The 13420-nt window shown below is 40.9% G+C and overlaps 1 protein-coding gene across 1 annotated transcript in view; it reads left to right on the forward strand.

Moving 5' to 3' along the window:
- The window catches only part of AGBL4 (ATP/GTP binding protein-like 4), a gene marked incomplete at its 5' end in the record, with an annotated part of 153204 nt that overhangs the window by 40762 nt on the left and 99022 nt on the right, over positions 1-13420 (forward strand). The window contains one exon of the mRNA XM_010147501.1: positions 11832-11984. Within this exon, the coding sequence (XP_010145803.1) occupies positions 11832-11984 (153 nt within the window). The remainder of the gene's footprint in view (positions 1-11831; positions 11985-13420) is intronic.

Raw genomic sequence — 13420 nt, forward strand, 5'->3', positions numbered from 1 at the left:
TGTTGCCCTCAAGGAGCTGTATGTGGCATAATTACCTCCTTGAGAACAGGGCACAATGAGATCACAGCTTCTCCTGGTCTCAGCTGTTGAGCAAATCTCTGTCAGGCCTAATAGCCAATGCTCTTTTCCCCTTGATCAGCTGGGCTTTGGTCATTGCTGAGTTGAACATTGTTCACTAAATGAATAGCTCCCAGAATGCAAGCTTCACCTGTTATCCTTCTATTTAGGAAAATTGAGAGTTTTTAGTCTTTTGTACTCTGCATTCAAGAGATGAGAGAAAAAAACCCAACACCTGAATGTCTCCATTTAAATGTAAATTTTGACTTTTCACGTCTGACAAAGTAGGGTGTTTGTTTTTATAAACAATATATATAAATAAAAGCCATGGAATTGAAAGAATAAAACCCCTCTCTTGTTGATATTGATATATTTTCCACATAGTAATCTTTGCTCTCATCATGTTATGTATTTTTCTGTTTCTTTTTACTTTAAAACTCATTTTGCTTTCAGAACAAGAACAGGAGATCGTTAGGAGGAAATACTCTAGCGCTGGCTTGTGCAGAGAAAACATGCCATCTGCTTAATGTGTTTCATCTTATGTCAGCCTAAGATGTGTTGTTTGGGGTTTAACGTGCCAGTCACTGGCCCAGAAAGAGTGCAGGCAACAGCTTTGAGACATATCCTGGCTAGGTCTCCCAGTCCTTCCTGCTTTCCAGAGGCTACGCTCGTTATGAAATAGGCCACAAGATTTTGGGCAGAAGGCACAGTTCTCATCACCTACCATGTCCTCACATTAGAGTCCAAGAGGCATTTGTGCAAGGAACTGAAGCGGTTTGGGATATATTCTCAGTCTTCACCATATCATGCTTTTAAGAAGCAAAAGCAACGACCCAGCTTGAAAATGGGTTATTTCAAAGAGGTCTGGCTGGTGGGTCTGAGGTGGTTGAGGATATGGTGGTGCCTCCCCAGTGGCAGCCACACAGTGAAGGCTTCACCCTTCTGCTGTGATAGGTTAGTGCTGGAGAAGCTATTTGGCGTAGCATCACACACACTCATGCACCGGAGTCCCAAAAACAGGTTAGTCATGCAATGGAGCCCTCCACACTTTGAACTGGCAGGTGTCCTCTGTCTGTTTGTCTGGAGGTGTGTCAGGGGAGTCCAGCCTCTTACCCTGCATGGACTCAGCTGCCTGCGTGGACAGGGCACATTTTGGGGCTCAGAACCACCAGTGGCCAGATTTCAGAAATGGGTCCTTCTTTATCACATCATCTTTATCTCTTTCAGTCACGGGACTCTTGCCTGATAAATGGGTCACACATGTCTCAGCTGGGTAAACGTAGCTGATCATATTTTGTTACACTGTGTATAATAAAGACTTTAGCTTATTTTTTTTATTAAGAAAAGAAGTTGGCAGGCAGCTTTAAATGTCTGCCTAAGGACAAAACGAACTGAGTTTTGTAGATAGCTGCTTTTTTTTTCTTAATAAATAAATAAATGGGAAGATTTTTATGTTGATAATAAAAATAACTAATGCAGAGCTTTTTCCACTAGTGCCTGGAGACACGGACAGATGTGGGATTTTGAAGGGATAAAGAATTGAAATCTGTTGGCAGGTAGTTGCTATAAAAATGACTATCCTTCCTGCCTCTTATTACAGACCAACATTCAACAAACGAAGAGTCTCTGAGACAGCAAACGATGACAGGATCAGGTTCCAACCATCAGAGATAGCAGAAACCTCCTCCTTTCAGAGAAATCTGAAGTTAAAGGGAAGTGGTTGAGAAAGCTCAGAGCTTTATTAAAGAATACTTCCGGACTTTCTCACTATGTGATGTGTGGGAGTGTGGAGGGAGGAAACTGCCAGGGAAACTGCAGAAACAGAGCAAGTTCACAGAAAGTTTGGTTTGCCTGTGAGTTGTCTGTCCAAGTTTTGTGCGAGCCCTTTCCTCCCCGAAAGAACTTTCACTACGCTGCAGTTGCGTGTAGTTGGCTTCTGTCTCGCTGTGCGGTCTGTTGTTGGCATAAGAGGGTTCTCCCTTCTACCCTTCCAATACTCTCCCCCATCCCACCATTGGGGGGAGTGAGCAAGTGGCTGTGTGGGGCCTAGCTGGCTACTGTGCTTAAATCACAACAATATTGCTTCCGAATGCAGCATCGTAGGGCCAATCTACAGAGCGGTCAGTAACGTGTATGACAGAATTGGCCGGTCACTCCAGTGTTGGTCACTCAACCTGAAAACAGCAGTGTTGATGCAGCATTTAGGAGAGCAAAGAACAAATGTTGGTCCGATGTACCTAGAATTCAGAGCAAATAGCTGTTCATTATAGACAGCTGTAACAGTTACAGAGGAGAAGGATGAAAACAAGCTTAAAATATTTAGCTGTATTTAAAGATGCATTTTTACACACACACTTATAAAGGTGTATATACACACACAGGGCAAAAAGCAGACAAAAAACTGCCTAAATAGCTAAGTCAGCCATTGGCTATGTGGGTCAGCTGCTGCTGTCTTGGATGGGAATTATCCCTCTCCCATGTCTTAACTATCCCTATTCTTAGTTATGCCCTGCTGAATCTTCTTGAGATTGTCACACTGATTATTTCTTATATCACAGTGCTGAATCTTGAGTCCCTGATGTTCTGCAAGATCTGAATGTTCTTCCTGTAGGAAACAGTGAAACAAATAGTGGTCCCCAATGTGTGCTTGTAGGCAACACGTTGTCTTTGAGATCTTGCGGCTTTCCTTACCGGCACAGTTAGCTGCCCTGCTGTTTGGTCTGAAAGGCAAACACCAAGTGATATCGCCTGCAGCAATATGTTTACCTCTTGGACAGTGTGGGTAGGGGAATATTGGAGGAAAATACTTTCAGATACAGCTGATGCTGATAAGTGCCTTGCAAAGGGTATGATATGTTGTGCTTTCAGTTGTAAAAGCAGATCCTTCCAAAATGACCATTACATTTTAGCTCTTATAGCACTGTACAGATAACAAATACTGCTGGATGTAAAACACAGAGAAAACATGCTGCAGTTTGGTGCAAAATGCTATGCTGATACGTCTATGAGTAAGTCAAACACAAGAAAACCTATCCTTCCAGTTGTGGATGAATCTTGAGTCAATGAGAGAATATCAGAGACAACTCTTTTTTTAATTTACTTTTTAGCATGCTGTCCCTTCCCTCAGTAGCTATGTCTGATGTATAGTCCCTAATCTCTTTGTGTCCTTGTGTTCCAGTTTATCAGCTTTCACTTTTATCTCTTACTTGGATGTGCTTATTGCCTGCACAGAGTACAAGGAAGGAAAAGACAGACACAACTTGCAAACGAGCAGAATAAAACTAATGACCATGGATAACTCCTGTTGGTGGCAAGGCTGTGCCAGGAAGATGAAGAGAAGGAGTTTGCTTTTCAGCTGTCAGTCATTAGTAAAGCAGGTGCACAACATCCATCCACAGCCTTCCTGTCTTCCCAAGCAAGTAGATGGCCACGTAACCCTTGAATGACACATTTTGTGTTGTTTCCTTCCACCTGAATGGGCAGGTTTGCAGCTTGCATGCAGGTATGTGTGGTTCGTTCTTACTCCACATGGATCTCTGTAAAATAAGAACAACCACTACAGGTCCTCTCATCAACTAATCAGATTTTGTGGGTATGTTGTTAGTAGGTGGAAAAAGACACCCAGGGGCCTGTATAAGAAATCTTACATGTGTAAAATGTACTTTTACCTTTGATGTTCAGCTTATAGTTATCATTGGTTTAGGGGCTTCTTGAGCTAAAAGGTAATTTGACTAATTTCTTTTTGAAGTTGACAGTTTAAACTGTAGAAATGTGCATAATTTTCACCACTCATCAACCCCTTAACTTTTTAAGAACTATAGAAGTCTCCTTCTGCAGCATAAATTAAGGTCTAACTAGAAAATAAGAACAGTGATGCTGCATCAAACCCAAGGTCTGTTGGGCACAGTATCCAATGACCTGTTGCAGATGCTAAGGGATACACTAAGAACAGGGCAAAGCTTCTGGCAATGTGTAATTTGAAGATGTTCCGTTCATAAATTGTTCCCACTGCTTTGTGTGTAATAACATAATGGAAACGTTTTTCTTTGAATTCATCTAATTGATCTTTGAGTTTATCTGTGTTTTGGTCATAATCTGGTGGCAGTGAGTTCTGCAGTATAAGCTAATTTAAAAAGCGCTTTATTTTGTTTGCCTTAGGTCTTCTGCCTGATTACTTTCTATTCTGCCAGCTGTTGCTTATTCAGTAAGAAATAGTGAATAATCCCATATATTATTTGGGAGATGAGAGAAACTGGTTGTTACAGAGTTTGATTTGACTACACACAATTTGTCCAACTGGAACAGGCCCTAGGAAATTAGGGGACAGGGAGTCATAACTCCTAGCTATTGTTTTTGAGTCTACCACTCTTTGCCTCTGTAATTGGAAGAGAGGCAGGCAATGTCTTTGGGCCTGACTTATGTACTTGCAAAGTAAAGACTGCGTACCCTGGTCAGAAGGTTCTTCACAGGTATAATTAAAAGTTATTGGTAAAGCACAAAACTATTAATCCTACTATGAAGTAAATAGTTGAAGAGGAAATACTGAGCTTAATGTAGTTTCAGGTGTCTAAGCACCAATTAATGATGCCTGAAGACATTAAATGACTTGTGTATAGTTACACAGCAAGCAACTAGCTGAGTAAGACATGGTACCAAGGTGATACAGCTGCTGGGGGCATTTCAGCTGAGAAAACTTGCAGAACCAGACCAGAGTCAAATTGAATTATTCAGTGAAAAGATATTTCTGTTTTGTAATAAAATTATCTTGCTTTAATTATCAGAATAAGGACCAGTTACATCCTTAGCTTCTTTCTCCCTTTCTCCTTTTTCCTCCCTTTTTAAAAGCCCTCGTTCTATAGAGCCAATGCTGTTCAGCAGCAGACAAGTGATCAAGGTGGGATTTACAGAGCTTATTCTGAGGGGCAAGTGGTAGGGACATGAAAGTGAAGCCTGAGATGAGCAGAGCCAAGTGACATCAGCAATGTTTAGTGTGAGATAATGCCCCCAGACCCACCTCAATCCCAATGCTTTATTCTAATTATGCAGGCGATTAAAACCTTCAGAGCTTGCTATGGTCAAACCCCATATTGCTGAGTGTATGTGCATGTTTGCTCCTATATGAGGGAGAGAGAAAGGCTGAGACAAAACAATGATTGTCCTTGTCCAGACTCAGACATCTAGGTTTGGCTTGAGGTCAGGCCCAAAGTCCAGAAAATATTCATTTAGGGTAAAAATTATACAGGAATTATCCATGCAGCTGACCCAGAAGTCTTGTCTAAACTTGATCTGGGTCTTAACATTGTCTCTTTGGCCCCTCTCTAATTTAATATGCATTTGAACAGAAGTGGCTTCTTGATAGAGCCTTTCACCTCCAGGTCACCCTTTCAAATCCAATTCAGGCCTGTCGTGACCAAATGTTACTACCATCTGACGGCTCTTCTGTGTCCGGTGTGAATTGTTGGCTTCAGTCCAGTAGCTGGTGGACAGGTGCCTGAATTGCAAAAACTGCCAGAGCTGACACTAACTGGACATCTCTGCAGAGGGGTCAAAGAGGGAATCAGCCTGGCAGATGAATTAATACTTAACTTGTATGCACTGTGATGCTTTCTATCTTCAGAGTGCTTTATAAACGTCAGCTAATCCTCAGGAGGTGGTGTTATCTGCACTGGCAGGTGAGAGAAGCAAACAGATAAAGGACCAGGATCAGAATATGCATGTTGTTGACCTTCCCCTCTGAGGCCAAGACTACAAGTTTAGCTCCTTTCAGGGCTACTGATGGGCACACCAGTGCAGGATTCAAGCTCATTGACGGGAGTCCTATCTTCTGTGGATAAAAGCATCCTTTACTTTTAAAAACATGCAGGAAAGCAGTGTTGATGGTCATGCTATCCTTTTGCTGTATGACTCCATGGGACCAGCAAGTCTCTTCTCCATCCTCTCTGAGGCACTAATGAATCATGTCACATTATGCCTACCATTAAGAGGTAGCATTGTTCAGAGTGAGAACTTGCTGTGTAACTGGATTGGTAAATAATTACTTTTGAATGGCAGCTGAGTTGGAATGGTTCATCCTGATAAACAACAGGAACATTATTGAAATAATCTGAAAAAAATGCATGACATGTTATGAAGAACTGCTAGAAGGTCATGCAGAATTAGTGGCACATCAGTCTTTGCCACCTGCTTCTGCAAGGACACTTAAAAGACATTGTCAGACTGTCTGAAGGTGTCTACAGGAGTAAGGAGAAATTGGCTTTTATGCTTCATATCAGTAAAAATAAGAGTGGTTATAAACTAGCATCTTCCCTTTTCTGTAAGCAAGGTGAGGAAATAATTTTTTAAGGTTTTTTAACCTTCATAAGGTTTTTAAAAATACTAGGCCACTTTTCTTCTATTAATGTCTTATGTAAACAATTGCTGTGGTTGCCGTAGTGTTTACAAAGGTGAATGGAACAGGAGGTCCATGAGATGATGAATGAAAGGAGAAAGATGTTGTCCCTATGGTTACAAAGGGACATGCCTCTGAAATAGTGCCTCTAGAAGCCACGGCTTAAATCATCTGCAAACTGGAGATGATGCTGTAGGACTGACTTGTCAGAGGTTATAAACAATGGCAGAGGAAAATGTTCTTGGAAGTGTTTGACTGAACCTTTCTAGCTGAATGTAGACTGTGGAACAGGTGATGCTGAATGGTCAGTTGCCCTTTATTTTCCCTATTAGCACACTGTGCTTGTCTTTTCTGGTGTCACCAATGCAGGCGTTGGCAAAATAGCTGACATATTTCAGACCTGTGCAGAATTGTCTTTTAAGAGATTCTGGACCTCAGGAAGCATCAAAGAGACAGTCTTCTGCGAATTTCTGAATCTTTGCTAAACCGAAAGGGGCAAGCTCCTTATGCCGTGCCAACTGTTATATGTCCATTTGCGTCAAACCGTGGCTGAGCAGTAGGAGTGCAAAGTCTGCCAGGAGACTCTTATGTTTTCTACCACTGAAGACAAGCCCTGGTTTTAGCAGCTTGTATAAAACATTGCAAGGAGTTTATCCCATCCCCTGAATGAAATATTGGAGTGAAGAAGGCTTTTGGACACTCTCTCTCTAAACCAATTGCTATGCCCAAGAATTAATAAAATCCATATTGAAGTGACAGCTGGTGGACAGAGCTGGCTTCTTCCTGCATCACTTCTCTCTCTAGTGGCCCATGTTCTGGGCTCAATGCACATTTATCCTTTTATTGCAGCATTTATTGATTTCTATTTATTTATTTATTTATTAAATCTTTTTTTCCTTAAGAATCATAATTGCGCTGTTCAAAATCTAACTTTAGTCATATCAGCACTAACTACTAACATCATTCTTTTCTTTTGCTCTGTAATTACTGACCTTCCAAAGGCATTCAGCTAATGTAATAAAAATGCAGACAAGTGAGAATATACTTCCTCAAACTTTACATGGCATCATGAACAAGTTTTCAGTTTCTGTGCTACTTTGACTATATCATATCTTGACAATAAATTTGAGCGCTTATTATTTATCCATGATTTCTTTCCTTTTTTCCCCCCTCTTTTTCAAGCTGCCAGAAACTTTAGCCTGGCTCCAGAGAATGGTGGCAAGTGTGTGTCACAAAGGCAGAGATTCAAATGAACTTTACAGCAGAAATTATTTTGCTTATTTATTTATTCTCTTTCTATATGGTAAGTGGCAAGAAGAGGCAAAACCCATTCTTTTCAAGGCAGAGAATGTTAACTCTTATTTTCCTGGAAGTGGGGTTCTGTCATTGTCTCTGTTGGTCTAGTGAACGATTTTGACACACAGAGAAAAGAAAGACCAAGTCTGCCTTTGTTTTCTCCAACTCTGTAAGCCGGGTCATTCAGGTAGTTACAACTTTACTTAAGAAAGAGATTGTGTGATAGAAAATCTCTGCTGCTGCTTGTAAGTGCAAAGAAAAGACACTTGAGGGAATTCAATTGCATGATGATTTTTATAAGGTACCTGAAACATTTTGCATTCTACCTCTACAGCAGAAAATGATGAGTTTAATATCATATTGTAGGATGTAACTTGTAAGTCTCTCAGAAGGCAGCTATGGCATCCAGAGATGTTTGAGCCTGGTTATTAATTATTTTCTGCTTAAAGGCTGAAGCAAATGTGAATGTGAGACCTTGAGCCACCTTTAAATTTAGTCCCATTCTGACCTTCAGGTGCCACTGCATTAGAAGCCATAACCAGGGTGGGTTCTGCTGTGACAGGTACCCCTGCGGTTTAACACAGAGACGACTGGTTTATGTTTTAAGTGTGTTTGTATGTGTTCATGTAAATGCACACATACCTTTATTAACTTTATTCCCCATTACAATTTTCCCTACCTCAAAGAGAAACAATTTCAGAAGGTCAGCTCTCTGCGGATTTTTCTGAAATTCCCATCAGGAGGTGACATTATATATTTAATAAAATGTTAATGCTGTGATCCTGCCTAAATTGTAGGAGATCAGTAATTATGTCAAAATCTTCAGAGGACCTCAACTGAGATATGAAACTTTATTTCCTAGCTTAAATTTGTAGTGTGGCAAGGGGTGAAACAGTTCCTACACGTGAAGTACTTCTGAAAACGTGTGACTCTAAAGGGAGAGAAGAAATACCCTTATAATTCGGGAATATATTTTAATTCTTTTGTGAAACTTGTCGGCAAACTGTCTACTACTTGGTCTACTACCTGGGGCACGAGGTGGCAAACTTTGTGTTTACTGCCCCAGTGACTGGGCTATTATTGTCCATTTTAAGACCAAAATACCCTTCCCTGTGAATAAAGAGACATTTTCCATTAGGAACTCATGCGTTATATTACAGTGCCCTGAATTATTTGATTTTGTAATGCAGAATGCTCAAGATATTTCCCTTTGATAAAATAATGGATGTGATGAAAAGGAATGTGAACCACTGAAATACTGCTCTGCTCGCATGTGGCAGTGTCTAGGAGTAGTACATCTAACTGGCAATTGCTCTAGCAATGTTTAACATCTTACTGAGTAGGATGGACAATTGTAAATCTGGACCATATGTAGTGAGCAGGACTATGTGACACAGAGTTTCTATATGTTCAGCACAAGGACCAGAAAAAACAGTTGAATAGTTATTGTGGGCTGACTTAGGAAATTACTTTTGTAATACGCTGTAATGAATGACTGGTAAAATTTTTTTAAACCCTCATCTGGGTGATGAGCTATCGGTTGGATGTCATCGTTTCCAAATAAGCCATCTGGAAGTTTAATCTTTAGGTGAAGGTGATATCTGTGAAGGGCATTGTTGCCTCACAAATAACCATTGTAACCAGACCATTTGAAAATGGTTTTGATGATCAAAGAAATTTTAGCACCCCAAGAGATTCTCTAAAATGCTCTGGAACACTTTTATCTGGTGGTGTTTTGTTTTGTTTGCTCGTTTGTTTTTGTTTTGTTGTTTTTTGGTTTTTACCAAGAAGCCTAGGAGGGTTTAGAAAATATTCTGTAGTGACACTGTGTCAGACTGGATGATTTGATCAATTGAATACTAAGCTGAGGCCTGGGTCACCCATATTCTGCAGGCGAATTTCTTGCTGGATAGCTTGTGGACAGTTATCTTAGTAATCTGTGCTTTTGTGTCTCTGTTTGTACACAACTTTATTTGGAAACAATTTGATAACTATGGATGAATAAGTACAGTATGTCACAGCACAAATCATACAGTTTATGCCAGCCCCTTTATTTGTGTTAAGACACAAATCTATTGTTCTATATCACACTGTGCTTCTCAGTAACTTTATATTAATAAACAGGTCCCTATAAAGAATCCTGTCTAATTGTTCTAAAATAAGTATGACTTAGGTCACTGACTTCTATGTGAAGGACATTCATGCTTTCCAAATATCCAGTTTAGCTAGATCATCTCCTCACTTCATCATCAAATCACTGTTTTGAGACTCTACAACATGTTCTGTTTTACGGTGATATGCCAGTGTGCATCTGATCTCATCAAATTCTGTTTCTGATGGAGAAATTATCTTATGAAAAATAATATTGCTCAATCTTGGGTTTAATTTCTGTATGCTTGGAGAGGAAGAAAATCCTATGTGGTTTTTCATCCTGTCAATGCTAATTTTTCTCCTCAGCGCTGTATCTCCGAATAGCAGATGTGTGCTTTATTGCAGTGCTGGTCCTCTAGCACAGCATAATGTTTTGGCAGGAACAAAAAATTTATTGTATTAGAGTAAAATACAATCAAATGTTTCTTTTCCTATGAAGCGTGGTCAAATATTGATATTGCATTAGCTAACATTTTAACATAGGAGAGGCTTAATAAGATACAGTATTACTCTCTCTAGGCTGTTTAATTAAACTAAAAGTCGCTGTGTATTGTACATTGGTTTTCTGCCAAGGGAAAGTAAGTCTGTATCATATCAGTTTCACATACCGAATGATGTCCTCCCCCCATCAGAGACTCTAGAAGAGCTGACACTGCTGTCACATGAACTGCGTAATACGAACTGTGTTGGTATTACAATGGCCTGTCCTGCAGCTCAGCACTCTGAGGTAGCCTGAACCAGCTTTGTGTGCAGGCACAACAAGTGGCTGGAGGGCTACGTGTTGTATTTTACTGGCCAGGGCTCCTGTTTGCTGCCAAGGGGTACAGGGCTAAAGCAGCGTAAGCCCTGTCCTGCGAACTGAGCTCTTCTCCATCCTCTTGTTGGGACAGGGAGATCTGAACTGTAACCCTCAGGTTGCCAGGAAGGTTCTTGCTGGCCCCATGGTGGCCAGGTGACAGGGCTGGGTTTGTCACTGCTCACACAGCACCATTTGTTCAGGTCCAGAGGCTGCAGGAGCAGGAAGCTCTGTGTAATCCAGTGGCATCTGCTCTGGTAGCACCTTTCAGTACCGGGTATGTCCTCCTCACCGCTGTCAGCGGCACTGTGCATCGTGATCAAGGTGCACATTCACTCTTTGCCAGCTATGGCAGGGGGAGTAGCATCGCTGACATCTGATATGGGGAAAAAGGTGTGTCCCTGGCCTGAAGACTTGAGCAACGTTTTCCTACAGAGCCTCCTGACACTGAATTCCCAGTCCAGGACGGGTGTGGGGGGAGCGGGCACTTCTGTGCGAGGAGGTCCTGGCGTTTTCTGTTGAAGCAAGGGTTGATGCAGAACCATGAAGCTGCAGCGGAGAGGCATTTAAGGCACTGGCTTTAGGAAGTTCTGTTGAACTACTACTGCAAAGCAGAGTAAGACAAAACCATTTGCAGTATTTCTCCATATAATCCAAAATAAACTGCACAGGAAATACTGAAGTCTGTTATACAATTTTGCATCTGTCTTTCTCAGTGAAGGGTACATCTGCATATTGCGATGCAGAACTGTGCAGAGATGGCAAAGCCGTGCCTGAACACTCATGCTCTAGAACTGGAAAGTGCTTATTTTAGCAGTGACACTAAGCCCTAAATCAAAGCGAAGGATAATTCTTTGACTCTATTTTGCACCATGTCCTATGCTGCATAAATGCTCCAGCTTTCTCAGAACAGGTAAAGAAATATCTGTCGTGGTCCTGTGTTGCATCTCACGTGCGCCCACAGAGAGGCATGAGTGGATGGATGCATCGCAGCAAGGTCTGCAGTATGGCTCTCGGATGCTGGCACCATGGATAGATTCAAGGATGGCAGCACTGGATTTATGCGAGGCTTCACCTACGTAACACAGTTATGATTTATCTCATACTGAATGTTTCTTTGTTGTTGTTGTTTTCCCTCAACAGAAGATTAACCTGGAGTTCTATATTGACATCCATGCCCACTCCACCATGATGAATGGCTTCATGTATGGGAACATCTTTGAAGACGAGGAAAGGTTTCAGCGACAGGCTGTTTTTCCCAAGCTACTCTGTCAAAATGCCGAAGACTTCTCTTATGTAAGCAATGTTTCTCTTAATTAATTTTTCCTAATATATTTTTGAATGATATATCTCTGGCTTAATTGGATAGTGTGAATTTTATTTTAATATGAATGGAAGGATACTTAAAACTTTTGTCATTATTAGCTATCATCTTCCCTCTTACACTTTCCTTACCCAAAAGTGGTAAGTTATGAACTTATGTATTGCCATCAGACACATGAATGGAAGCAGGTTCTTCATCTTCCATATTATAGCCTTTGATTATGAATTAATGGAAAACTTAGCTTTTATCAGATCTTTTGTCTTTTGATCAATTAGATCAGATTTATTGTTCCATTGTTTATATTATATTGACAATTTCTTAAACTTATACTTTAAATAATAGTATAATAGCAAATAGAAGTAAAAATATTAAGCTTGAAAAAAAGGTTAGATAATTTTCTGCTGAAAGTCATGATAAAGGCAATGTATGCTTTTGAAATTCTTTTGAAATTCAACATATGTCTTGTAACCTGGAAGAAAGTAGGTGTGTAGGTATATCTGGATATCAGAAATAAATAGGAAAATCCTATAAATTATTTGGAAAGGGGCATGTGTTTTTAGAGCAGGTTTCAAATAGAGTAGAACACACACTTAGCACATATTGGTTGCAGTTGCTCTGCAGAAGTCAGTAGATTTAAGACTGACTTGATGCTTTCCGTAGCCTCTTCTGTGCATCAGTTTTCCTTGAAAGATGTACAAGTGGAACACACAACACCAAAGCCTTCCTCCAACTGCTTGTTTGCTTCTCTTAGCCCCCCTTACACACCTGTGGAGCTGTCAGCTCAGCTACTTCTATACACCTATCCCTTCCGCTGTTTCAGTCCATGCACTCCAGGTTTGCTTAAGTCTTTCAAGTAAGAGGTGTTTGGTGTCCCATTTTGCTTGGCCTGGGATACAGGAATATTCAGAAACACATCAGCCCAGGCAGTGGGAACTTTCAGCCATGAGCTGGGAGGAGTTTAAGGCAGTGGATGACATTTGGCAGCTATATAATAGAAACAGGCTCATTTAAAAATTACTTTGGAATCCTGCACCAAACAGAGAAAAGCAAAAGAACCTACTGTTTGAATCCAGATTTTGTGTGTGTTATGCTCTGTACACACTTTGTTACCCACCACAGGTTATTTCCTAGTCTCTGATGCCCCCTATTTGCTTTTACTTCATACTCCTGGTACTGAGAGAGAAACCTGGGTCTCCTCTCAAAGAAGGGGACAGCTGGGGCATGATGCCTGCCTCCTCTGCAGTGCCATCTGAACCATCTTGCGGTGGAGGAGGACAGGGACCCTACAGCGTCCCATGTGTTTAGCTCTAGAGAAACAAAATCTAAAACCATATACAAAAGCTTACGAGTCTCCACAGCAAAAAAAAGCTGCATTGAAAAGAAGGCCATTTTCATCACGGCAGGAATG

The sequence above is a fragment of the Eurypyga helias genome, unplaced genomic scaffold (genome assembly GCF_000690775.1).
Source record: "Eurypyga helias isolate BGI_N326 unplaced genomic scaffold, ASM69077v1 scaffold5530, whole genome shotgun sequence".
NCBI classification, from domain to species: domain Eukaryota; kingdom Metazoa; phylum Chordata; class Aves; order Eurypygiformes; family Eurypygidae; genus Eurypyga; species Eurypyga helias.